This window comes from Zalophus californianus, chromosome 9 (assembly GCF_009762305.2).
Source record: "Zalophus californianus isolate mZalCal1 chromosome 9, mZalCal1.pri.v2, whole genome shotgun sequence".
Taxonomy (NCBI): domain Eukaryota; kingdom Metazoa; phylum Chordata; class Mammalia; order Carnivora; family Otariidae; genus Zalophus; species Zalophus californianus.
Window position 1 is genome coordinate 62,201,104 of NC_045603.1, and position 27,051 is coordinate 62,228,154.

At 40.0% G+C, this 27,051-nt stretch overlaps 2 protein-coding genes across 8 annotated transcripts in view; one reads left to right on the forward strand and one right to left on the reverse strand.

The window, feature by feature from the left end:
• Window positions 1-27,051, reverse strand: part of SCN8A (sodium voltage-gated channel alpha subunit 8) — a 179,503-nt gene that overhangs the window by 138,911 nt on the left and 13,541 nt on the right. The gene's annotated exons all lie outside the window — the stretch shown is intronic.
• Window positions 10,354-11,064, forward strand: LOC113922337 (ubiquitin-conjugating enzyme E2 C-like). Of its 4 annotated transcripts, none has more exons than XM_035729223.1 (2): window positions 10,354-10,638; window positions 10,711-11,064. In XM_035729223.1, the coding sequence occupies exons 1-2, from the start codon at window positions 10,354-10,356 to the stop codon at window positions 10,891-10,893; spliced, it is 468 nt and encodes a 155-aa protein (XP_035585116.1). In that variant the 3' UTR covers window positions 10,894-11,064. The 4 variants fall into 4 exon arrangements, with proteins under 4 accessions (XP_035585116.1, XP_035585118.1, XP_035585117.1 ...); XM_035729225.1 differs by having other exon boundaries at window positions 10,354-10,506; window positions 10,684-11,064; XM_035729224.1 differs by having other exon boundaries at window positions 10,354-10,489; window positions 10,571-11,064.

Sequence of the window (27,051 nt, forward strand, 5' to 3'; positions counted from 1 at the left end):
TAGGAACCTAAATGAACTGAGACATACATTTTCAACCCTTTTTATTACAGTTAACTCACTTTATGAAATATTTCGGGTATTAAAAAAACATACAGATAGTAATGGAACTTTATAGATAACTTCCATTTTACCCCTGTGTATTCTTAATCCATACAATTCCTCTCTACCCTCCTCAAAGGCAACCACTATCCTGAATTAAGTGTTTCTCAAACTCTCCCACTTCTTACATTATTTTATATTATTGCCATTTAAACAGCATATTCATTATAATACAAAACTTGTTTTGCATGTTCTGATACTTTGTATAAATGCAAAATATTGATTCTATCCTAAAACTTGCATTTTTCCACCCCACAGTATGGCTGAGAGATTCCTTTTGACACACCTCCCTAATTCATCATTTTCATGGCTTCACAGTAGTAGCTCTCTGTCTGACTATATCACAACTTATCTTCCTTCCTGCTGATGAGCCTTTGTTTCCAACGATTGTGTGGTATTGTCAACAGTGCTACCAAAGACATTCTTGTCCAGGTCACCATGTGCTCAAATGAGGGAGTTCCTCTTGGGTATACACCCAGGAGTTCAATTACTGTGTTCCAGAGCACAAGCATTTTTAACTTCTACCCTTGAGTCTTAAACATTTCAAGTAATAAAACTGAATAGTTCTTACTACAGTTATACAGGAATATCTTCACCCATGTACCCCTTCTCTACTCTGGGCCGGAGTACTATAATTGAAAAAATCAAATGATTTTTTTAAAAAGATTTTATTTATTTATTTGAGAGAGAGAGAGAGAGAGAAAGCATGAGCAGGAAGGAGGGGCAGATGGAGAGGGAAAAGCAGACCCCCCGCTGAGCAGGGATCCTGATGCAGGACTCAATCCCAGGACCCTGGGATCATGACCTGAGCCAAAGGCAGACGCTTAACCGAGTGCCCCAGGCGCCCATAAATCAAATGATGAAGTAAATGTGGAAGGCTAAGAGACAATGACCAGCAGGCAGGATCTACTCAGAAGCCTATACACAGTGGCACAGGAATGACTAGACAGTAATTACACCTGTCTTCCATTTAATGTGCTCTAAAGGAACTGTTGAGGCATCCTTAACTCTTGCACAGCAGGAGAGCTCTCTTCAGACTACATTCGTAGAAGAGATAGAGCACAATGGATAGAAAGACATATTTTGGGGTAATAAAGAATTGTGGCAGGAATTCTGCAAAGCATATTGGTGAAAGCAAACCTCCATTGCCAAACAGTTGATGAAGATTCTTATTGAAAATCTGAACTTTGAGCAGAGACAGACTAAGAAATTGATTTTTTTTAAATGGCCATTCCAGCGCAAAACAATGTGGGAGATAGGTCAAAAAATAACAGAGAACCTTGAAAATGATAAAAAGAAGGGAATCTAGATAGAGATGATTTCCCCTGGCCTCTACCTTCAAAGCATTTCTAATGATATGAATATGTGTCTATGTAAGTAGGTATGTCCTAATTTGGAAAAGCCCCTGTGGATTCTGATCCATCCCTTCCCCTGGCCATCTCTCTTCCCCAGCACCCTCTCCCACAGCCTTGGAAAACAGGAAGACTGATGCCACATGTAACACAGAGCTTTATAAACCACTTCTACATATATTACCACATTTGATTCTCAAAATAACTTGGAGAAGGCAGGTGTTGCTATTATTCTCATTTTACAGATGAGACATATAATATAAAGCTCACAGAAGGGGTTCGCCTGGGTAGCTCAGTCCGTTAAGTGTCCAGCTCTTGATTTGCACTTGGGTTATGATCTTAGGGTCAGGAGATCGAGACCCGCATTGGCCTCTGTGCTCAGCGTGGAGTCTGCTTGAGATTCTCTCTCCCTCTCCCTCTGCCCCTCCTCTCCCACATGTATGTGCATACTCTTTTAAATAAATAAATAAACAAATATACATATATATTATATATATATATGTTTTTAAAGATGTATTATATATATATAAATACACACACACATTTAAAAAACCCAAAAAGCTCACAGAGATAAAGCAATTTGCCAAGATCACAGTGAGGGGTGGGAAGGGAGCTGTGAAAGCACTTGAGGAAAAGAGAATGATGAATACAGGTGGAGGAGGGCAAGCTCCCTACAGGGAGGCTAAGCACTCCACACTGTGCCTTAGACAAAAAAGTTGGGGATGCGGGTGAACATGGTGCCTCTGGGCTCAAATGAATCCATGGTGATTTCTTACATTCAAAAAAAAAGAGCTAAAGCAAATAGTCCATTATTCTCTATATTTTTCCGTATGCTTAAACTGTTTCATATTAAAAACAAAAGAATTCTGTTGGCAGAGTTTAGAGATGCCACCATACTGAGGTTAGGATGCCAAGGAGGAGATAATACCTGATGTGTAGGTAGAAATGGCCTGACTTCTCCAAGGGTCAGAAGAAGTGAAAGGCGTCATTAGGTCTGGAAGGATGGGACACATGAGAGCACACCAGGGAGGGCGAACAGAGCCATGCAAATACTAGGCCTCCAGGGGAACTAGGGAGCCCGCAGAGAAACCAGCAGTACCTTACACTAGGTCAAGCTGATTCTGGTAACCAGAGACCACCCATCTTAGGCCTAATTTATTTGGTAAATTGTTCTGAAGTAATTCCCCCACTTAAGAGAAAAAAATTGTTTGTGCTTTTTAGACAGCCGAATGTACCCAAGCACAATGCAGTGAGTACTACGGGAAAGAGGCATTACTGGTTTGGAAAAGAACAAAGACTAGGAATGCCAGGGCTCATCTCTGGAGGAAAAATTCCTCTTTATCTTAAAAGTGGAGGCTATGGCAACTTACCTGAGCAAGTGGGGAAAAACACTCGGCCAACCAGAGAGTCATGGGTTTGTGGGCCCTATTTCCTTATAATCTCTCTAGGAAAACCATTTAAAAAAAAAATTCTGTTCTTATCTGTCTTGTTGGTTTTATTTCCCTGATCCTTCCATATTAACACGCTAGGGTGGGGGGGTAGAGAGGTGGGGAGAGGGATGTATCTTGCCGAAGGTGCATAGCTGGGCCAAGAATAGAACTCCAGCATCCTGTCTCTCGGCTGACTTCTGGACCATGCTACCTCAGGAAGGAACATTTGAAAATAGTAATTCTCTCCCACCTTGCAACCAAGCTGTGCACAAGCACATGATCAATGAATGAAGTTAGCTAAGTGACTCAGCACTGGGCTGGCTCCCCTGTGAGTCAGGCCCAGAATCCTGAGTGGTTGGAAGCACAGTCTCTTTAAATAAGACTTTAAAACCAAGGTCTTTACCACCCGAGATCACTGAAAGATTTCGGGGGCATTTTATTTTGTTTGAACAAGGATCAGGATGTCACCTCTAGCATCTTAGATATGAATCAGTTTGAGTAATTATATTGCCTATAATTCGCACGGATGTCTCTTTCCTTGACCACTATAGGCTGCTTCAGGTAGTAGCCTTAGAGTCCAGAACCAGTCGAGGTAGAGGGAAGGGCACACATAGGACAGATGACAAGTGCCTGGATCACAGGAGTCAACTAATAATTTAAGATCACGTCTGCATCTTTTCCTCTTTAATGCAGAAAAAGACCACAAAATAAGACCTTCTCTTATTCCTCTGAAGGATAACAGCTATGCATGCAGCTTTGGGGGCATATTGGTAAGATGCCCCAACCTGACCCTGTCAATAGTCCTTGGTTTTGACCACCTGCTCCCAGCAGGGAAGAAGCTAGCCTCTGAGCAATGACCCCTGTGACAGATGGCACAGCACAGACAGAAAAGGGCCAGCCAAAAATATTCCTTCCCACAGAGGGAGGGAGCCTGGGTGTTTAAAGGCCGTAGTCAAAAGAACAAAGCAATGAAATTCACCAAGTGTATCTAAAACTTGCCCTCAGGATATCAATAGTCTTTTGAATGACAAATGAATCAAAACCCCTGATGAAGGGACCTCAGGACCCTGGGCACAGCAAGCTGTCATTAGCAAGGTTTTGGAACAAATTATCTTAGAGAAAAGTGTGACAATGAGTTTAGCGAAGGACTCTCAGAGCCATTGAAAAAAACAGCGCTTAAGGCAACCGTAGAGTCAACTCCAATGTCCAGAGATTCACTAGTCTTGAAGTAACACAAACAGTTCAGGGAATACCGATGGCAAAACATCAGTCCTAGAATGGACTTTAAATTGGCAGGGAAAAAACCATTAGTCCCAGCTTTGGTTTGATTACCAGTCCCAGGAGTGGGGAGACATAAAAGAAACAAAAGGGAAGAAGCTGGCATAAAAAGGGTAGGAAAGAAAGTGCCACTAATCGTATGCTAATGACCAGCACTCTGCAAGGAGCCTTTCCAGACAGCCACCACGACTCTATGAAAGAAGCATTTTTTACCTTTTAAATGAACTCGTGCGCGCGCGCGCGCGCACACACACACACACACACACACACACACACACACACACCCCACAGTAGCATTATTCACAGTAGCCAAAAAGTAGAAACAACCCAAGTGTCCATTGACAGATGAATGGAGAAGCAAAATGTGGCACATACATACGGTGGAATACCGTTGAGCCTTAGAAAGGAAATCCCGACCCAAGCTACACTGCTGAAGCTTGACAACATGATGTGAATAAGTGAAATAAACCAGTCACAGAAGGACAAATACTGTGTGATACTTCTCATATGAGGGGCCTAGAGTAGTCAGAAAGCAGAATGCGGTAACCAGGGGCTGGAGGCAAGGAGGAATGGGGAGTTTCATAGATACGGTGTCAGTTTGGGAAGATGAAAAGGTTCTGGAGATGGTCAGTGGTGATGGTTGCACACCACTGTGAATGTACTTAATAGCACTGAACTATGCACTTTATTTATTTTTTTAAAAGATTTTATTTATTTGACAGAGACAGTGAGAGAGGGAACACAAGCAGGGGCAGTGGGAGAGGGAGAAGCAAGCTTCCTGCAGAGCAGGGAGCCCGATGCGGGGCCCGATCCCAGGACCCTGGGATCATGACCTGAGCCGAAGGCAGATGCTTAATGACTGAGCCACCCAGGCGCCCCTGAACTATCCACTTTAAAATGGTCCATTATATGTTACATATTTCACCACAATTTTTAAAAATGAAAAAAAACCCCAAGGCATAGTGAGGTTAAAAAAAACTTGCCAGGTCAAAACTAGTCAATGGAGGAGACAAGATTCAAGCCAAACTTAAAGCCCGTGATTTCCTTGGACACTCCCTCCTCCTCTCCCACGGAGCTGTCCCGGCTTTCAGAGAAAGAGAAGAATAAGGAGAATGATCAGGAAGAGACCTCTGATGCTCTTCTTGACCACAACTCACCTGCTATAACAACTCATTCACATTTTTCTCCCTCACACTATTCATTTGGGGGTCTTGGCTGAAACCCTGTCTCATCTCATTTTCATCTCTCAGCCCTCTCCCAAGTGTGCACCCTGTTTAGGGAATGTCCTGCACATTCTAAGCTCACCAACATCATGCAACAGATTCGGAAAAACCTCCCAACCCTAGAAAGCTTCCCTGAATTGGAAGGTAAGAAAAGAATACCCCTACTCCAGTTATGTAGGTCCTTTAACGAATTCTCAGTTGCTAAAAAAATTTATGCTGTAGAATTTACTTGCAAAAAAAAAAAAAGTTAAATTACTAGAGTTCTGAGGCACCTTAACATCACTGGGCCCAGTGGTTCTGTATTGGGGCAGGGAACGTTTGGCAATGTCTCGAGACATTTTTGAGTGTCACAACTTGGGGGAGGGGGTACTGCTGGCATCTAGTGGTAGGCCAGGGATGCTGCTAAACATCCTACAGTGCACAGTATAGTCCACCACAACAAAGAATTATCCCATTCAAAATGTCACCAGTGGGGTGTCTGGGTGGCTTAGTCAGTTAAGCATCTGACTCTTGATTTTGGCTCAGGTCATGATCTCAGGGTCCTGGCATCAAACCCCGCACTGGGCTCCGCGCTCAGCACGGAGTCCGCTTGAAGATTCTCTCCCTCTATCCCTTCCCCCACTCGCACTCTCTCTTTCTCTCAAATGAATAAATCTTTTTAAAAAATGTCAAGAGTGCCAAGGCTGTGACACCCTGGTAGCCCAACCACTCACATGACAATTGCACTTCCTTTACAAATTACCAGCAGATGACAGCGTCTGCTATAATGCCTATGATAGAGAACTGTGATCTGAGGCAGCCTACTTCATCTGTTAACAAATAAGTATACTCCTCAAATTTGATCACAATTTGCCTCTACAAGCTTTCACCTATCAGTCTTCACACTAATTCTGAGGTCAAACAATAGTCAAATCCCTGTTCTATGTGGCAGTTCTTCAAAATCAGAAGACAGTTACCACATCTTATAAACATAGTAGATAGACATTTATATAATCATCTGTCCATGCTTCTATGTTTAGGTTTAAGAGTCCTACACTGAAATTCTCGAGAGCAGGTAGCACATCTATACCGTGTTGCCCAGATGGCCAGGAAAAATATCATCCAGACTAGTACTTAGTAGTATACAACTTGTACTTACTAATATATAATCAGGTTGATGGTAAGCATGAAGGAGGTGAGTACCTGCCAACTTGCTATAATGTCCAGATAAGAAAAGCTCCTTTACTTTAGGGGAGAAGCGTCATCACTACTCCACACAAACAGAGGTCTGTTGAACGAATACTCAGCCCTTTTTTCCACTTTAAATGGTCTCTACCAGCCACCTACAGCTGGGGGCCAGCATTCTCTCTCTCTCTCTCTCTCTCTCTATCTCTCTCTCTCTCTCTCTCACACACACACACACACACACACACACACACACACACCAGCTAGTGAGAATCCCTACACAGTAAGAATCCTCTTCATCCTCGAAAAGGAAAGTAATCCAAACTGGTACATCTCCATAAAAGGCTGCTAATTCCTGGCCTATCTATTTAGCTGGGCTACAGAACTACTAAAAACTTCTGATATTCTACGTAGATTATAGAATTAATGACAGCAGCAGCCTAAGAGATTGCTCTGCAGAAGAAAGATGCTTTCTAAGCATTAAGTCTCAACCTTGCAAAGCTAGATACAGTGACAAGGAGTCACTTCTGAACAAAGTTGGAAGGTTGCCTGTTTGACTCTGATAAATGTATAGCCCCACTGATAACTACAATTTAAAAATGATTCTAACACCTCATCAACTTGGCTTTTACTATAGTCCCACCAGTTCATTCACTTTCTAATGTGCCATTCTCATTTCTCCCTGAAATCCTAATCAGGTATGCCTTTCTTCTTTCATTTCACAAGCAAAACCTACTGTGCCTCTAAGCTGAACATCAGGATCTCTCTCAAACTTTCTATCAAGTCTTCTTTATTAACTCCATTCCATGATGACCTCTCCCAGTCTGTATAGCAACTTTTCACTAACTTGTAAATATTCTGCTTTAGAATTAGTCCCCAAAGGTTTTATTTAGATATGCTAAACTCTCAATAAGCATCAATCAATCAACAAATATTTACTGAGTTCCCACAATGTACTCTAAGTTCTGCAGGAAGATAGAAAATATGCATCCTCTTTAATTACTCTTCTTGAAGTGCCACCACTAACCCACTCAAAAGCATAGCTAAACTTAAGAAAGCATATTATTACTAAGTTACAGCTAGAGATGTTAAATACTACCCAAGTTCAGAAAACAGGTTCAAGGTTTCTCAGTTCTCATTTCTTAGAGTGAAATATCAGAAACAAAAGAAAAAAGGGATATCTTCATTCATCCCTTCAATATTTTTTGAGGCTTTTTATGCATGAGGTATGCAATATACCCTACATTTGTACCGCATAAGTCTATATTTATACCACACTTCATCGCTAACCACAATACGAGATAGGTAGAACAAGTGGTAACCATCAACCCATTCTCTAAATGAGGAAATGGAAACTGGGCTTAGAAAGAGGAAGACAATCTGCCCAAAATGCACATGGTAACAACAAACCCAACACTAGAGCCAGTGTTCTGACTTCTAGCTTCCAGTTTCTCTCTCCCCACAGCCTCTCCCCCTCCTCCTTCAGCCACACACACAACTGTGCCACCTCCCCCATTACTGCTTTTTAGACACAGCAGAAAAAGTCAAGACAACTACCTAATCAGAGTTTTGCATTTTTTTATAAGTAGGCTCCATGCCCAAAGTGGGGCTTGAACTCACGACCCTGAGATCAAGGGTTGCATACTCTACTGACCAAGCCATCCAGACGCCGCCCAAAGTTTTGCACTTTTAAACTATCTGCTCTCGGGACAGGCGCCTGGGTGGCTCAGTCTTTAAGCATCTGCCTTCGGCTCAGGTCATGATCCCAGGGTTCTGGGATCAAGCCCCGCATCAGGCTCCCTGCTCCATGGGAAGCCTGCTTCTCCCTCTCCCATTCCCCCTGCTTGTGTTCCCTCTCTTGCTGTGTCTCTTTCTGTCAAATAAATAGATTAAAAAAAAAATAAACTATCTGCTCTAGGGAAAAAAAATATGTGCTCCACATTCTGAAAAGAAAACCTGTCAATCATATACCATTTCTTATATTTTTCATAAATGTGAAAACCCAAATCCATAATCTAAGCTCCTCTAAATCTAAATGTATATCTAGAAAACAACTGGACAGTTGAGGGGTAGAGGGAAATAGAAAACAAAGAGCAAAATGAGAGTATGTATTTTGGTATTAAATATTAACGTTTATAAGGCAAAGAAACCTCCTCTATTTGGTTATGCACTTTCCATCCAATAGATTAAAGCCTGTGTCTTCAGAGACTAGCAAGTGCCTGGCACATGGTAGATGTTCAATAAATGCTTAGTGAATGAATGAATGAATCTGTTTTTTTCCTGATAGATGATGAGCTCCTTGAGGGCAAAGACCTCATTTCACACACTTGTGTACCCCTGTTTCAAAGCAGGCAGTCAGTAATGCATTGAATTAAAACTATTCAACTGGTAGGTACAGAGAGCTCTAGGCAGGAAGGTTGTGTTGGTATTCTGTGTTTTTCTAGATTCTGTATTTCTTGATTTTTCATCCATTAACCACAGGGCCAAACTAACAACGAGAGTCATTTATACCTCCCCTGCCATCCAGAGCCCATACCCTGAACTATATCCTTTATCAACTCATATACCAAGCCAATATTTCCCTTGCCCTAAATCAACCCAGGGCCCGGTACCAGACAACTAGGAACAACCGCATACCCCCAAGCCTGCCAAAATGATTCAAACTAGCTAATGCAATGCCACTGCCCCTGCCCTGCCTTGTGTTTCCCGTGGAAAACAGAAAAAAGGCTCTGAGCTTCACTTTCTCATTATTCTCTCCTCCCGACCAAACCCGGTAGGGCCTCCCTTCTCTTGGGGAATGTAAATAATAAACCCTTCTTTTAATGGCATTTTCCTCTCCGTGCTGTCAGTCACCTTTACAGATTAAGACCCAGGCACAAATCAGTTGGATACTGTCATTACTATCACAACCAGACACGAACAACCAGAACCCAGCCTAATCCTAAATGCTGCCTTACATCACTGCTTATAAAAACTTACCCTCCCTATTAGATGGCAAACTCCTTTGAAGACTTAAACAAGATCTTCTCTTGTATCACCTGCTCACCAAATTTAATGCTATATTCACAGCAGTCACTTGATACGCTGAATGTTACACAGATAATAATTAGTTGACCTTTTCTGTTTTATTTTTAAAAGATTTTATTTGAGAGAGAGACAGAGAGAGTGAGAGAGAGCACAAGCGGGGTGAAGGGCAGAGGGAGAAGCAGACTCTGCTGAGCAGGGAGCCCGATGCGGGGCTTGATCCTGGGATTCCGGGATCATGACCCGGCCGAAGGCAGATGCCTAACAACTGAGCCACCCAGGTGCCCCTAGTTGAACTTTTTTTAGCCTCAATCTTATCAATTGTTAATTACCCCCTCTGCCCTCAAAAAAAAAAAAAAAATCTCCAAAATGTGTGATTAAACTCTAATGCTGCACAGTTTTGCAGTTTTCTATGAAGTTAAATATAAACTACGATATGACCCAGCAATCACACTCCTACATATTTAGCCAAGTGAACTGAAAACTATGTTCACATGGAAACCTCTACACAAATGTTTATAGCTGTTTTATCTATAAAGGTCCAAAACTGGAAGCAACTAGGATGCCTTTCAACAGGTGAATGGATAAACGAATTGTGGTATACCCATAGACTGGAATATTAGTCAGTGACTAAAAAGAATGAGCTACTGGTTCATGCAACAATATGGATAAATCTTGCATGCATTTTGCCGAATGAAAAACTATATACCGTTAAGATTCCATTCATGTGGCAGTTGCAGTCGTGCTCTCCGAGTTCCTGTCTCTCTCCCCGAACCGCCCGGGATGGCCTCCCAGAACCGCGACCCAGCTGCCGCCAGCGTCGCCGCTGCCCGCAAAGGAGCCGAGCCCAGCGGGGGCGCCGCCCGGGGCCCCGTGGGCAAGAGGCTACAGCAGGAGCTGATGACCCTCATGATGTCTGGTGACAAAGGCATCTCTGCCTTCCCTGAATCCGACAACCTTTTCAAATGGGTGGGGACCATCCATGGGGCAGCAGGCACAGTTTATGAAGACCTGAGGTATAAGCTCTCGCTGGAGTTCCCCAGTGGCTACCCTTACAACGTGCCCACGGTGAAGTTCCTCACACCCTGCTACCACCCCAACGTGGACACCCAGGGAAATATCTGCCTGGACATCCTGAAGGACAAGTGGTCTGCCCTGTATGATGTCAGGACCATCCTGCTGTGCATCCAGAGCCTGCTAGGAGAACCAAACATTGATAGTCCTTTGAACACGCATGCTGCCGAGCTCTGGAAAAACCCCACAGCCTTTAAGAAGTATCTGCAAGAGACCTACTCGAAGCAGGCCTCCAGCCAAGATCCCTGACTGTCCAGCCTCTCTCTTTGTGTTGTCTTTTTATTTTCTCCTTAGATAGTCTTTCTCTTCATTTCTGTCTAGGACTCTGTATCTTAAGCTGTGGTGTCATTTTTGTTTTGTTTCTGTTTTTTAAATTAAGTCTCTGGTTGAGCCCTTGTGACAAATATATTAAATAAATACATTGGGTTTTAAAAAAAAAAAAAAGATTCCATTCATGTAACACTCTGGAAAAGGCAAAACTAAAGGTATGGAAACAGATTAGTGGTGTCTAAAACAGACTGACAGTGTGGTGGTAGGTGGCTGACTCTGAGGGTATGCACAGGGAAATTTTTAGGGTGATGGAACTATTCTTTGTTTGTCAAAACCCACAGAAATATACCTTACAAACAGTGAACCTTAGCATATGCAAATTTTTTAAAAAAAAATCAAAAGGATATCAGGGGATTCCAAGATAGAATGCAGACTATGACAAGTGAACCTAACATGTTATAAATGTATGACATAAACTCCTGGAATAACCTGGAAGAAATGGGTGCATTCCTAGAGATGTATCAACTACCAAAATTGAACCAGGAAGAAATAGAAAACCTGAACAGACCTATAACCACTAAGGAAATCGAAGCAGTCATCAAAAATCCCCCAAGAAACAAAAGCCCAGGGCCAGATGGCTTCCCAGGGGAATTCTATCAGACATTTCAAGAAGAATTAATACCTATTCTCCTGAAACTGTTCCAAAAAATAGAAATGGAAGGGAAACTTCCAAACTCATTTTATGAGGCCAGCATTACCTTGATCCCAAAACCAGACAAAGACCCCATCAAAAAAGAGAATTACAGACCAATATCCTTGATGAACATGGATGCAAAAATTCTCACCAAAATACTAGCCAATAGGATCCAACAGTACATTAAAAGGATTATTCACCACGACCAAGTGGGATTTATCCCTGGGCTGCAAGGCTGGTTCAACATCCGCAAATCAATCAACGTGATACAATACATTAACAAAAGAAAGAACAAGAATCATATGATCCTCTCAATAGATGCAGAAAAAGCATTTGACAAAGTACAGCATCCTTTCTTGATCAAAACTCTTCAGAGTATAGGGATAGAGGGTACATACCTCAATATCATAAAAGCCATCTATGAAAAACCTACAGCGAATATCATTCTCAATGGGGAAAGGCTGAGAGCTTTTCCCCTAAGGTCAGGAACGCGGCAGGGATGTCCACTCTCACCACTGCTATTCAACATAGTATTAGAAGTCCTAGCCACAGCAATCAGACAACAAAAAGAAATCAAAGGCATCCAAATCGGCAAAGAGGAAGTCAAACTCTCACTCTTTGCAGATGATATGATACTGTATGTGGAAAACCCAAAAGACTCCACCCCAAAACTGCTAGAACTCATACAGGAATTCAGTCAAGTAGCAGGCTATAAAATCAATGCACAGAAATCAGTGGCATTCCTATACACCAACAACAAGACAGAAGAGAGACAAATCAAGGAGTCGATCCCATTTACAATTGCACCCAAAACCATTAGATACCTAGGAATAAATCTAACCAAAGAGGCAAAGGATCTGTACTCAGAAAACTATAAAATACTCATGAAAGAAATTGAAGAAGACACAAAGAAATGGAAAAACGTTCCATGCTCATGGATTGGGAGAATCAACATTGTGAAGATGTCAATGCTACCTAGAGCAATCTACACATTCAATGCAATCCCCATCAAAATACCATCCACTTTTTTCAAAGAAATGGAACAAATAATCCTAAAATTTGTATGGAACCAGAAGAGACCTCGAATAGCCAGAGGAATACTGAAAAAGAAAAGCAAAGCTGGCGGCATCACAATTCCGGACTTCCAGCTCTATTACAAATCTGTCATCATCAAGACAGTATGGTACTGGCACAAAAACAGACAGATCGATCAATGGAACAGAATCGAGAGCCCAGAAATGGACCCTCAACTCTATGGTCAACTTATCTTTGACAAAGCAGGAAAGAATGTCCAATGGAAAAGAGACAGTCTCTTCAACAAATGGTGTTGGGAAAATTGGACAGCCACATGCAGAAGAATCAAACTGGACCATTTCCTTACACCACACACAAAAATAGACTCCAAATGGTTGAAAGACCTAAACGTGAGACAGGAGTCCATCCAAATCCTAAAGGAGAACACAGGTAGCAACCTTTTCGACCTTAGCCGCAGCAACTTCTTCCTAGAAACATCACCAAAGGCATGGGAAGCCAGGGCAAAAATGAACTATTGGGATTTCATCAAGATAAAAAGCTTTTGCACAGCAAAAGAAACAGTCCACAAAACCAAAAGACAACCGACAGAATGGGAGAAAATATTTGCAAATGACATATCAGATAAAGGGCTAGTATCCAAAATCTATAAAGAACTTATCAAACTCAACACCCAAAGAACAAATAATCCAATCAAGAAATGGGCAGAAGACATGAACAGACATTTCTCCAAAGAAGACATCCAAATGGCCAACAGGCACATGAAAAAGTGCTCAACATCGCTCGGCATCAGGGAAATCCAAATCAAAACCTCAATGAGATACCACCTCACACCCGTCAGAATGGCTAAAATTAACAAGTCAGGGAACGACAGATGTTGGCGGGGATGTGGAGAAAGGGGAACCCTCCTACACTGTTGGTGGGAATGCAAGCTGGTGCAACCCCTCTGGAAAACAGTATGGAGGTTCCTCAAACAGTTGAAATTAGAGCTACCGTTCGATCCAGCAATTGCACTACTGGGTATTTACCACAAAGATACAAATGTAGGGACCCGAAGGGGTACGTGTACCCCGATGTTTATAGCAGCAATGTCCACCATAGCCAAACTGTGGAAAGAGCCAAGATGCCCATCGACAGATGAATGGATAAAGAAGATGTGGTATATATACACAATGGAATATTATGCAGCCATCAAAAGGAATGAGATCTTGCCATTTGCAACGACGTGGATGGAACTGGAGGGTGTTATGCTGAGTGAAATAAGTCAATCAGAGAAAGACATGTATCACATGACCTCACTGATATGAGGAATTCTTAATCTCAGGAAAGAAACTGAGTGTTGCTGGAGTGGTTGGGGGTAGGAGGGATGGGGTGGCTGGGTGATAGACATTGGGGAGGGTATGTGCTACGGTGAGCGCTGTGAATTGTGCAAGACTGTTGAATCACAGTTCTGTACTTCTGAAACAAATAACACAACATATTTTAAGAAAAAAGAAAAAGAAGAAGATAACAGGAGAGGAAGAAAAGGGGAGTATGTCAGAGGGGGAGACGAACCATGAGAGATGATGGACTCTGGAAAACAAACTGAGGGTTCTAGAGGGGAGGGGGGTAGGGGGATGGGTTAGCCTGGTGATGGGTATTGAGGAGGGCACGTTCTGCATGGAGCACTGGGTGTTATGAACAAACAATGAATCATGGAACACTGCACCAAAAACTAATGATGTAATATATGGTGATTAACATAACAATAAAAAAATAAAAAAAAAACAAAAAAAATGTATGACATAAACTCATTGAAGGGGGTGGGGGAGAAAAGGAGCTGACTTAAGTTACTTTGGAAAATGTTGTTTCAACCAAAAACTATAAGGCTAAAGAAAAAAGAAACTATACATAAACACTGTACTTTAGTTGGTAAATTTGTTGCTAATGGGAATATGATTAATAACTCAGAACTTTCTTTACATGTATAGAGGATTGAATAAATAAGTAAATCCACCATACGCTATGGTGGATAGTAAGAGGCAGGTTTCTCACTGTCAGAGGAGGAAATGTAGGTAAGCAAGGGGGGAAGGCTAGAACAAACACTGTGGAACTGGAGTAGAGTCAGAGATATCAGCATGAACCCCTGCTTAACATATATATACATACAGATGGACAGATTCAGGAATAATTGCAAATATGTATACATACTGGGGTTGGTATACATATCTGTAGTCCCTAGCTCTATCCTCTGAGAGGACCTACTAGTGTTACACACATCCAATGCTCAGAGCTTGGTTTCTCCAATGAAAAGAACCAGCGCTCCTTTCGAAGATGCTGATTCCAAAGTGAGGACAGGGAAAATACAAGATAGGCCTGGAACATCTTCTAGTTCCAGAAAGTAAGGAAATGCTCAAGTAACAGAAGAATGAGGGCATGTCAAAGGGACAGAAGCCAATCTGGAACAGCCCCCAGTAGCCAAACTGGAACAATTTGAGCAACCAAATAAACAGCATGGTTATAACCCAAACTATAAAATAAATACATGAGTCCATACTGATATAAATTAACAACAATAAAAAAAAAACCTAGGGAAAAAGAGGAATAAATCTTCCTTTACAGAATTCCAAATAATATATGTAGATACTACCTCCTTCAGGGGGTGGAGCTTAATCCTTATCCCTCCTCCCCCAAGTGTGGGCTGGACTTAGTGATTAATTTCCAAAGAATACAGTATGGAAAGGAGAAAAATAGTCACTTTCCAGGGGAGAAACCTGGTAAACACCACCCTAAGCAAATGACTACGGTTAACATCACCAGTGAGAAGTCATGTTAATACCACATACTGCTGATAGGATGCTATAAGGAGGGTACTTCACCTTTCAGGTATTCTTCCTCAAAACCCATAACCTTAGTCTAATCATGTGAAAGACTCCAGACAAACCCAAATTGAGGGACAGTTGACAAAATACCTCACCAGTACTCCTCAAAACTGCCAATATCATAAAAGACAAGGGAAGTCTGAGAAATTGATGTGACAAGAGGAGACTAAGGAGACATGATGACTGAATGCACTGTGATATATTGGACTGGATCCTGCAAAAGAAAAAGGACGTTATTATAAAAACTGGTAAAATCCAAAGAAAATCTGCAATTTCACACAGTGATGCACCAAATTTGGTTTCTTAGTTTTGACAATTATACCATGTAACGAAAGGTGTTAACATCAGGGAAAACTGAGTGAACCAGTTTTGCAGAACTCTCTGTATTCTCTTTGCAACTTTTCTGTGAATCTAGAATTATTCCAAAATAAAAAGTTGATTTTTTAATAATCCAATGCTGGCTTAGGGTCAAATCAGTGAGAAAACTAAAGTTTTATCTGTAAGATTTCTGTGTGACAGAACAGGATCACGTGATTAGGCACATCTGTTACAGACAGCAAATACAATGCACTCACCTACTATCTTGTAAGCTAAATCCATTGTAATGATACTTCTGTTGATGAAGACAATGCATTTCCATGGCACATTCATAGTCAGATGCTGCTTTACCAGAGGCAGAATTCCCAAAATACAGGACTACATAGTCTTTCTTTGATGAGGACTCCTTCCTCCTCTTCCAAGTCTCCTGGGCTTCCCAGGCTTATATAGCAGAACTCTGGCGTTTCTTGGGACTCTCACCTTGTCTGGTCTGGACCCTGGCCTGCCTTTAAGAGGCCCAGGGCTGTGGCTGAGACTCTGCCCCTTCCTTCTTACTCTCTATTGGCTCTGACATGGAACTAAAGAGATGTGAACCACCCCAGTATCTCCACTCCCAGATTAAATTATTCAAGAAGCATCACTGTGTACATGAACTCTAATAGCAATGTCCTAGCCTCTGGCCAAATAACAGCATGGGCTCTGAATAAGATATCAGAACTGATGAGTAACACCTGACACTCACCCCTATTACTATTCATTTTTTGAGGTCATCAATACGATGTGTTTTGTATTCCTAAATGAAACTTAGCACTACATTTTTAAGGTAATGATTTAAAAGTCTAAGAATTCATTGGCTGCCCTCTGGGAAAGATGTATACTGGCTCTGATCTCTAATCCAAATTCAGAAAACAGCATTCAAAAGGAAATTTCTAGGGGCACTTGGGTGGCTCAGTCAGTTAAGCATCTGCCTTCGGCTCAGGTCATGATCCCGGAGTCCTGGGATCAAGCTCCACATCGGGCTCCCTGCTTGGTGGGGAGCCTGCTTCTCCCTCTCCCTCTGCTGCTCTCTCGCTCTCTCTCTGTCAAATAAATAAATAAAATCTTTAAAAAAAAGGGGGGAAATTTCTAGACCCAACGTGATATAAGTTTATGGTTGGCAAGGGCCATGCTTGCTTAACTTGCTTTATATGCTAAGCAGAGATGATTACAGAAATTTATGAAGATAAAAAGTAAAAGATATAGCATTTAAGCAATAAAAAATTTCTTGAGTCTTTCCTCTGTTGTATTACTCTATAAAACCAAAATGTGAGGAACGACCAAGGATACCCAGTGTGAGCCATTTCTTAGCATCCTTCAGCACACCTGCTATACTCAAGTCATTATAAGAACCATCGACTTTTCCTTCCCATCCTGCCGCATAGTGGTGTCTGATCCTACAGAGCCTTTTTGTTTTGTTTTGTTTATTTGAGAAAGAGAGAGCATGAGCAGGGTGAGGGGCAGAGGGAGAAGCAGGAGCATGATGAGGGGCTCAATCCAGATCTTGGGACTCCGGAATCATGACCTGAGCCAAAGGCAGATGCTTAACTGACTGAGCCACCCAGGCACCCCACTACAGAGCCTTTTTTTTTTTTTTTTAATTTGACTGATATGGAACAGGTTCAAAAGGCAAACTCAAGCAAGAAATTCAATGTTTTATATAATGACAGCTTCACTGTATTAAATGCATGGTCTCCCAAGGTAACTGTTTTTGTTTTGTGTTTTCTACTGCATTGTACTTCTTAAAAAAACTAATAATGCTCATCCCTATTTTTCAGATAATATGGGGTTAAATACATAAAAAAGTAAAATAAAATGACTATTTGAAGAGCCACCCAAACCAGTTTTATTACTTAATAGTTAGGGTCTCCACTTGGAAAAAAACACACCATTCACTTTAAAAAGTCTTTTTTTTCATGTTCTAGCTAATTTTAGCTAGATATAGCTAATATAGCTAATTTTATTAACTTTATTAATTTTATTTATTAATTAATTAATATAATTAATTAAATTTATTAACTTTATTAACTAGCTAATATAGCTAATTTTATTATTTATTAAAATTAATTGAAGCAGACACCAATACAATTAAAGCCAAGTAAACATGAAAATTTTTAAGTACCTCATTGATCTGATTTTTGGTCTCAGGTATAATGTCACAAAGACTATTATTAGGAAAATGCAAGTCTTTCTCTCTCTCTCTTTTTTTATAAAGCTGAATTTATTTGACAGAGAGAGCACAAGCAGGGGGAGTGGCAGGCAGAGGGAGAGGGAAAAGCAGGATCCTCCACGGAGCAGGGAGCCTGATGCAGGGCTCGATCCCAGGACCCCGAGATCATGACCTGAGCTGAAGGCAGATGCTTCGTCAACTGAGCCACCCAGGCGCCCTGGAAAATGCAAGGCTTTCAAACAAACACCATAAACCATTAAAAAAACAAACCCTAAATGATGACACTTTGGTCTCCATAATATTAAATGCATCTCCAAGACTGCGTCTTACATGAAAACTTTTTACATCATACATTCTGATCTAGGGATTAGAAAAAAATGATCATTGTATGTGTATGGCTTCTGTTCCCCCATAAATATAGTAAATGATAGCAGCTTTTGCCTGACCTCTCTATGGACACAGGCATGGTTGTGTAGACGGAAATACATGATGGACAAAATGTTCCTCAGAAAAAAGGCTTGAACTCAAACCAACATGTAAGGAGTAGGAACTCACTGTCTAACCTACTGGCCATCCAAGTCCTCTTGACTGCCATAGCCTTTCTTTTGGCTGTTTACTATATAGCCATTTTATACTATTTTCTCCACAGCTTGTTGGCATGTCTCTTAATAGAATTAGAAGGTGGAGGAAAGAAGGTAAATGTCAACTAATGTACTTTCTTTTTTTCTTTCCTGTATAATTTTGGTAAAAGACTTGGCAGAACCAGAATTAGATGTTAACCAGAGTTAGAAAAAATATTTAAGATTATACGAAGATTTGGGGGCACGTGGTGGCTCAGTCAGTTAAGCGACTGACTCCTGATTTCAGCCCAGGTCAGGCTCTCTTGTGAGATCAAGCCCTGCATCGGGCTCTTCACTGGGTATGGAGCCTGCTTAGGATTCTCTCTCTTCCTCTCCCTTTGCCCCTCCTCCTTCCTCTCTAAAAAAAAAAAAATTATAAGATTATATGAAGGTTTCTATTACCTATTCTAATATCCCATTCCTTACCAAGCCTTTTTTAAAAAGTTGATGGATTATTTGCAGTTGTATGAAATAAGATATCAATATGCTATTAACAATTTGACAATTTTAAATGGACACACGTACTCTTTACTCTCAGGTACTGCTTCACAAATGTAAAATATGTGTACAGGATATACGATGCAACTTTCCTATAATAACGAAAGGAATGAGATCAATAAAATAAATATTTATTTACTGAGTAAATATACATTTATGGATGGATTAAAACCCATCAATAAAGGACTTACTAATAAATCATAGTACATTCCTTTAATGGCATTCTTCACAGTTGCTAAAAAAGAGTGAGGTCTTCTATAAGCACTGATATGGAAAGGTCTCCAGGACATATTAAGTGAGAAAGTAAGGCAGAGAGCACTGCGTACAGAACACTACGGTTTGTTAATATATGCACACTTACCCCTACTTTGTGTTTGGTAATGTGTGGGATATCTCCGCAAGGATACAAAACAAACTGGTAACTGGGTGCCTCCAAAGGAAGGAACCGGGTGGCTAGGTAAGTGAAGGACTGGGTCTCTCACTTTGTTCCCCTTATATCACTCTTATACTGACTGCAAATATTATCTATTCAAAAAATTTTTAATTTTAAAATTAAAAAGGAGGAGGAGAGAGCACAGAGCACCAAAAATGCTATAGTCCTACCTTGGAGTGCCTCCTCCACTAGGGACCCTGAGGCCTGTCAGTCCAGTCATTTGATCTGCAGGGGTTGATAACCTTCCTTAAAGCCATCACCCTTCTCACCCCATCTCAGCATGTGTTTAATAAATAACCCAAATTTCTGGTTCCAGTTAAGATGGAATAAGTCCATTCCACCGTCTCACTCCCACTGAACTCCACTAAAATCCGTAGATAGAGCAACTCCATGCATTATCTGAGGACTGAAAAGTAACTGAGCACGAGTGGACTGGGATAAGAAACCAAAGCTCAAAATGCCATGAAAGCAACAGAGAGTTTTCTTTTTTCCTTCTTCTGGTATCTCCTGGACTGAACTCAAAGGCAGCCCAAATCCAGAACTGTGTACCAGGTGCACACAGAAAGAGCTCCAAAAGAAGACCTCTTTTTTTGGTGCAAAAAACCAGGAAAGGGAGCCCCTTAAGGTCAAAAGAAATAGAGGAATACCCTGATTATGTTTGTCTCTTCTGTTCTCTCCTGCCTGAGACAGGACAGCAGCCAAATGACAACAGCAGCCAAATAGGAAAACCTTTTCTCTGACCAGAGGAACTGCAATCCCAGGAGCAGAGAGCATATCTCCATTGTTTTATTTTCTCTCTCTATTCCCTTGCCATTTGATTCTCAAGGAAATGCAGTCACAGGAAGTTCAAGGTAGAGCAGAAAGTTAAAACCTCAGCTTTCTAGTGAAAGGAGCAGAAAGGAGAATGCTCTGGATCTGGAAAGTTTGGGAGAATGCCAGGAAGAGGAGGGAGCTCATTAAGGCTGTGCGTGAACTCCAGGGCTCATTCCCAAGCTGCGCATGGCACGTATCTGACCCTAAACACAAACAAAGGCTTTGACAACTGATCTATGGGGTATACCATTGCCCAGGTCTGAGACTGGCCACTGGCTGGTACACACATGGAAGAGACATGAATAGCATTGCAAATACTTTGAAAATTGAACAGTTACTAAACCCCAGCCCATAGAAGACAAGTAAGTACTTCTGGCCTGAACCTAACTAGATTGATTGCCTGCTAAAACAAACAAGCAAATAGAAATATTCTCTACAGGATTTACATAAGACCCAAAGTTTCACAACATGATATTCAAAATGTGCAAGATACAAATCCATACTGATATACAAACAAACATAAAAATCTCAACATTTGGGGCACGAGGGTGACTCAGTTGGTTAAGTCCGACTCTTGATTTTGGCTCAGATCATGATCTCAGGGTCATGAGATTGAGCCCTGCATTGGGATCAGCACTCAGCATTGAGTCTGCTTAAGATTCTCTCCCTCTGCCCACCAACCTCCCCCCACCCCACTCTCTCTCTCTCAAAAAAATATCTGAACATCTCACAAGGGAAAAGACAATCAACAGACACCAACCCCAAGATATAAGAATTATCAAAGACTATAAAGCAGCTATTATAATCATGCTCCAAGAAATAAATGCAAACACTCTTGAAGTGAATGGAAACATACATATCTCGACAAAAGAATAGAACACACACACGCGTGCACGTGTGCACACACAGGAACCAAATGAAAAATTTTAAACTAGAAAATACAATAAAAGAAATTTTAAAATTTGCTGGATGGGTTCAATAGTATAATTAAGATGACAGAAGAGTCCGTGAACTTGAAAATGTATCCAACAAAAATTATCCAAGCTGAACAGAGAAAAAAAAGATTGCAAAAAAAATTAACAGAATCTCAAGGACCCACTGGACAATACAAAAGGCCTAACACTTATGTCATCAAAGGAAAGGAGAAAAAGTGTGGTGCAGGAAAAATAATTGAAGAAATAATAGCTATGACCTTTCCAAATTTGGTAAAAGACATAAACTTCTACATTCAAGAAACTCAGTGCATGGCAAATAGGATAAAGTCAAAGAAATTCTTGCCCAGTGAAAACTAAAACAACAAACCTCTCCCCCTTTTTTAAGATTTTATTTATTTATTTGACAGAGAGAGACAGCGAGAGAGGGAATGCAAGCAGGGGGAGTGGGAGAGAAGCAGGCTTCCCGTTGAGCAGGGTGCCTGATGCGGGGCTCAATCCCAGGACCCTGGGATCACGACGTGAGCGGAAGGCAGAAGCTTAATGACTGAGCCACCCAGGCGCCGTCCCCCCGTCCCCACCAAAAAATCTTGAAAACAGTCAGAAAAATGAGGTATTACCTATAGGGAAACAATAATGTGAGTGACTGGATGTTTCCTGGAGGGATAGAAGGCAATGCAACAAGATTTTTGCATGCTGAAAAAACCAACAACTGTCAACCTAAAATTCTATATCCAGGGAAAATATCCTTCAAAAATGATGAGAAAATAAATTCTCAGATGAAGAAAACCAAGAGAATTCATTACCAGCATATCTGCTAAAAAAGGCCAATGGGAATTTTTCAGGAAGGGCAATGATATTAAAGGGGAACTTAGAATTTCAGGAAAGAAGGAAGAGCAATAGAAATGGTAAATATCTGAGTAAATGTGATAGCCATTTTTACCCCTCTTAAGTTCTTTAAAATGTAAATGATGGTTGAAAGCAAAAATTATAACAATGTCTGATGGTGTTTTCAATGAAAGTAAATGTAATACATGTGACAATTACAACATAAAAGGAAGAGGGTAAAGAGATAAATCTAATGATGCTCAAGTTTCTACATTCCACTTGAAGTAGTAAATACCAGTTCTAAGTAGACTGAATACTTAAGTATGTATATGGTAATCCCCAGCCAAACTAAAACTGTACAGAGATAATAAAAAACTCAATAGAGAAATTAAAATAGAATACCAAAAAATATTCAAATAATACAAAAGAAGGGAAGGGAAACAAACACAAAACAGAGCAAACAAAATAAGTAACAAAATGGTTGACCTGAATTCAAAATAATAATTATGTTAAATGTAAATGGTCTAGACACATCAATTAAAAAAGAGATTGTCAGAATGGACTTCAATTAAAAAAAATAACACACTACATGTTGTTTACCAGAAACCCACTAAATACAACTTTATATGTAGGTTAAAAATAAAAGGATGCTAAGTGCAATATGAATTGGATTATGGAACAGAAAAAGGACATTAGTAGAAAATCTGGTGAAATCCAAATAAAATTCTGTAGTTTACTTAACAGAGTACTATACTAATGCTAATTCCTTAGTTTTGGTAAAGGTACTAAGGTTATATAAGATGTTAATATTACAGAAAGCTAGGTGAAAGGCATATAGGAACTACTTTTGCAATTCTTTTAATAATCTAAAACTATTTCAAAATTAAAAAATGCTGAAGTAAAAGGGAGAAAATATATACATGAAAACATGAATCAATAGTAAACTGGAATGGCTGATATTAATATCAGACAAAATGGACTTCAAACCAAGGAAAATTACCAGGGGTGAAAGGACATTAAATAATGATAAAAGGGTTAATTCACTAAAAGATATAACAATCCTAAATGTATATGCACTGAACAAAAGAGCTTCAAAATACATAAAGCAAAAATTGATAGAACTAAGGGAAAAAATGGACAAATCTACAATTACAGTTGGAGATTTCAATCTTCCTTTCTCAGTAATCAACTGAACAACTAAATAAAAAATAATCAAGGATATCAAAACATAAAGTTGTACACCTTAAATAGACACAATTCCTACTAGTCAATTACAACTCAAAAAAGCTGAAAAAATAAAAAGAATACAATGTTGCAATTAAATAATAATCACATTTTTAGGAAAAAAAGAGAGAAGGAAAAAAAAATCAAGGATACAGAACAAATAAACAGCACCATCAACCATTTGGATATAATTGACACTTACAGAATAGTCTACCTAACAGTAGAATATACATTCTTTTCAGGTGCCCATGGAACATTCACCAAGATAGACCATATCTTGGGTGATAAAACAAACCTTAACAAATACAAAAGTATTGAAATCATATAAAGTATGTTCTCTGACCATAATGGAATTAAACTAGAAATCAATAAAATAAGGACTCTAGGGCACCTGGGTGGCTCAGTTGGTTAAGTGACTGCCTTTGGCTCAGGTCATGATTCTGGAGTCCCGGGATTGAGTCCCGCATTGGGCTCCCTGCTCAGCGGGGAGTCTGCTTCCCCCTCTGACCCTCCCTGCTCTCATGCTCTCTCTCTCTATCTCATTCTCTCTCTCAAATAAATAAATAAAAAATCTTTAATAAAATAAAATAAGGACTCTAGAATATCTCACAATAACACACTTCTAAATAATTCATTGGCCAAAAAGGAAGTCTTATAGAAAATAAAAATTTGATATACCAAAATTTGTAATAAACAGTCACAGCAGTGTTTACAGGGAAATTTATAGTATTAAAAACTTATATTAGAAAAGAAGGTCTCAAACAGTCTAAGTTCCCACCTTAAAAAATAAGAGAAAATTAACTCACAGTACACTGAAGGAAGAAAATAAATATAAGAAAAACAATATAAACAGAAAACAATTTCTTAAAAGGCCCAGAAAAGCAATAGAGAAAAATCAACAAAATTAAAAGCTGGTTTTTTTGAAAAGATGGATAAAATTGATAAGCCTCTACCTAAACAAATCAAAAAGAAAAGAATGAATACATAAATTATCAATATCAGGTCCCTCGACAGATGACTGGATAAAGAAGATGTGGTATATATAGAATATTATGCAGCCATCAAAAGAAATGAAATCTTGCCATTTGCAATGACATGGATAGAACTGGAGAGTGTTATGCTGAGTGAAATAAGTCAATCAGAGAAAGACATGTATCATATGACCTCACTGATATGAGGAATTCTTAATCTCAGGAAACAAACTGAGGGTTGCTGGAGTGGGGGTGGGGTGGGAGGGATGAGGTGGCTGGGTGATAGACATTGGGGAGGGTATGTGCTATGGTGAGCGCTGTGAATTGTGCAAGACTGTTGAACCACAGACCTGTACCTCTGAAACAAATAATACATTATATGTTAAAAAAAAAAAAAAGAAGATAGCAGGAGGGGAAGAATGAAGAGGGGGAAATCGGAGGGGGAGATGAACCATGAGAGATGATGGACTCTGAAAAACAAACTGAGGGTTCTAGAGGGGAGGGGGGTGGGGAATGGGTTAGCCTGGTGATGAGTATTAAAGAGGGCACATTCTGCATCCATGCATATAACTGAGTGTTATATGCAAATAATGAATCATGGTACATCAAAAACTAATGATGTAATGTATGGTGATTAACATAACATAATAATAACAAAAATTATCAATATCAGGAATGAAAGAAGGGATATCACTATAGACCCCCCTCAAATTAAGAGGATAATAAGGAAACAGGATATATATGTACATAAATTTCACAACTTAGATGAAATGAACCAATTCCTTGAAAGCCACAAAGTACCAAAACTCACCCAAAAAGAAATATACAACCTGAGTTGTCCTATATCTAATAAAGAAATTTAATTTGCAGTTAAAAACCTTCACACAAAGAAAACCCTAGGCACAAATGCCTTCACTGGAGAATCCTACCAAAGACTTAAGAGAAGGAATTCTATACATTCTATTACAAAAAAAAATTAAAGGAAACATTTTCTTCTTAAAGATTTTATTTATTTGTCAGAGAGACAGAGAGAGAGAGAGAGCAAGCAGGGGGAGTGGCAGGCAGAGGGAGAAGACCAGGCTCCCCGATGAGTGAGGAGCCTGACGTGGGACTCGATCCCAGGACTCTGGGATCATGACCTGAGCCGAAGGCAGATGCTGAACCAACTGCACCACCCAGGCATCCCAAAAGCAAACACTTTCTAACTTATTTTATAAGACCAGCATTTTCCTGATACCAAAACTAGACAAAGACAGCACAAGAAAAACACAAAACTACAGGGGTGCTTTGGTGGCTCAGTTGGTTAAGCAGCCGACTCTTGGTTTTGGTTCAGGTAGTGATCTCATGGGTCATAAGATCGAGCCCCATGTTGGGCTCCATGCTCAGGGGGGAGTCTGCTTGAAGATTCTCTCCCTCTGCTCTTCCCGCAACCTGTGCTCTCTCTCTCTCAAATAAATAAATCTTAAAACACACACACACACACACACACAAAACTACAAACTGATATCCTCATGAACACGGATGTAAAACTCAACAAATTAGCAAATCAAATCCAACAACATAGAACCGTAACACGTCACAACCAAGTGGTGTTTACCCTAAGAATTCAAGGCTAGTTCAATATTTGAAAATCAATCAGTTTAATCTATTCTATTAACAGATTAAGAAGAAAAAAATCCTATGATCATATCAATTGATACAGAAAAAGCATTTGACAAAATTCAACATCCATTCCTGAAAAAACTCTCAGCAAACTAGGAATAGAAGAGAACTTAGCCTTCATATATACAATGGAATATTACTCAGCCATCAGAAAGGATGAATACCCACCATTTGCATCGACATGGGTGGAACTGGAGGGGATTATGCTAAGTAAAATAAGTCAAGCAGAGAAAGACAATTATCAGATGGTTTCACTTATCTGTGGAACATAAGAAATAGCATGGAGGACATTAGGAGAAGGAAGGGAAAAATGAAAGGGTCGGAAATCAGAGGGGGAGACAAACCATGAGAGACTATGGATTCTGGGAAACAAACTGAGGGTTTCCCAGGAGAGGAGGGTAGGGGATGGGTTAGCCCAGTGATGGGTATTAAGGAGGGCACGTGTTGCATGGAGCACTAGGTGTTATACGCAAACAAGGAACCATGGAACACTACATCAAAAACTAATGATATCCTGTATGGTGACTAGCATAACATAATAAAAAGAAATTTAAAAAAATAAATAAAACCTTCCAACTGTCAAAAAAAAAAAAAAAAGGAAGAGAACTCAGCCTTATAAAGAACACCTACAGAAACTAACAGCTACCATTATATTTAGGGGTGAAAGACTAACTGCTTTTTCCCTAAGAACAGGATCAAAGCATGAATATATCCACTCTCACCACCCTCATTCGATACCCTACTAGAAGTCTGTAAAGTCTATAATAATGGTGGAAGAAAGAAATAAAAAGCACATACTACATTAGAAAGGAAGAAATAAAGCTGTCACTGTTCACAGATGACATGATTGTCTATATGAAAAGTCCCCAAAATCTATAAAAAGGCTCCTAGAACTAATATGTGAGTTTAACAAGGTTTTAGGATACAAATTCAACATAAAAAATTCATCACATTTCTATATCCTAAGAATGAATTAGAAATTGAAATCTAAAATAAAAACATTTACAATGGCTCAAAAAAATACTTAAGGATAAATCTAACAAAA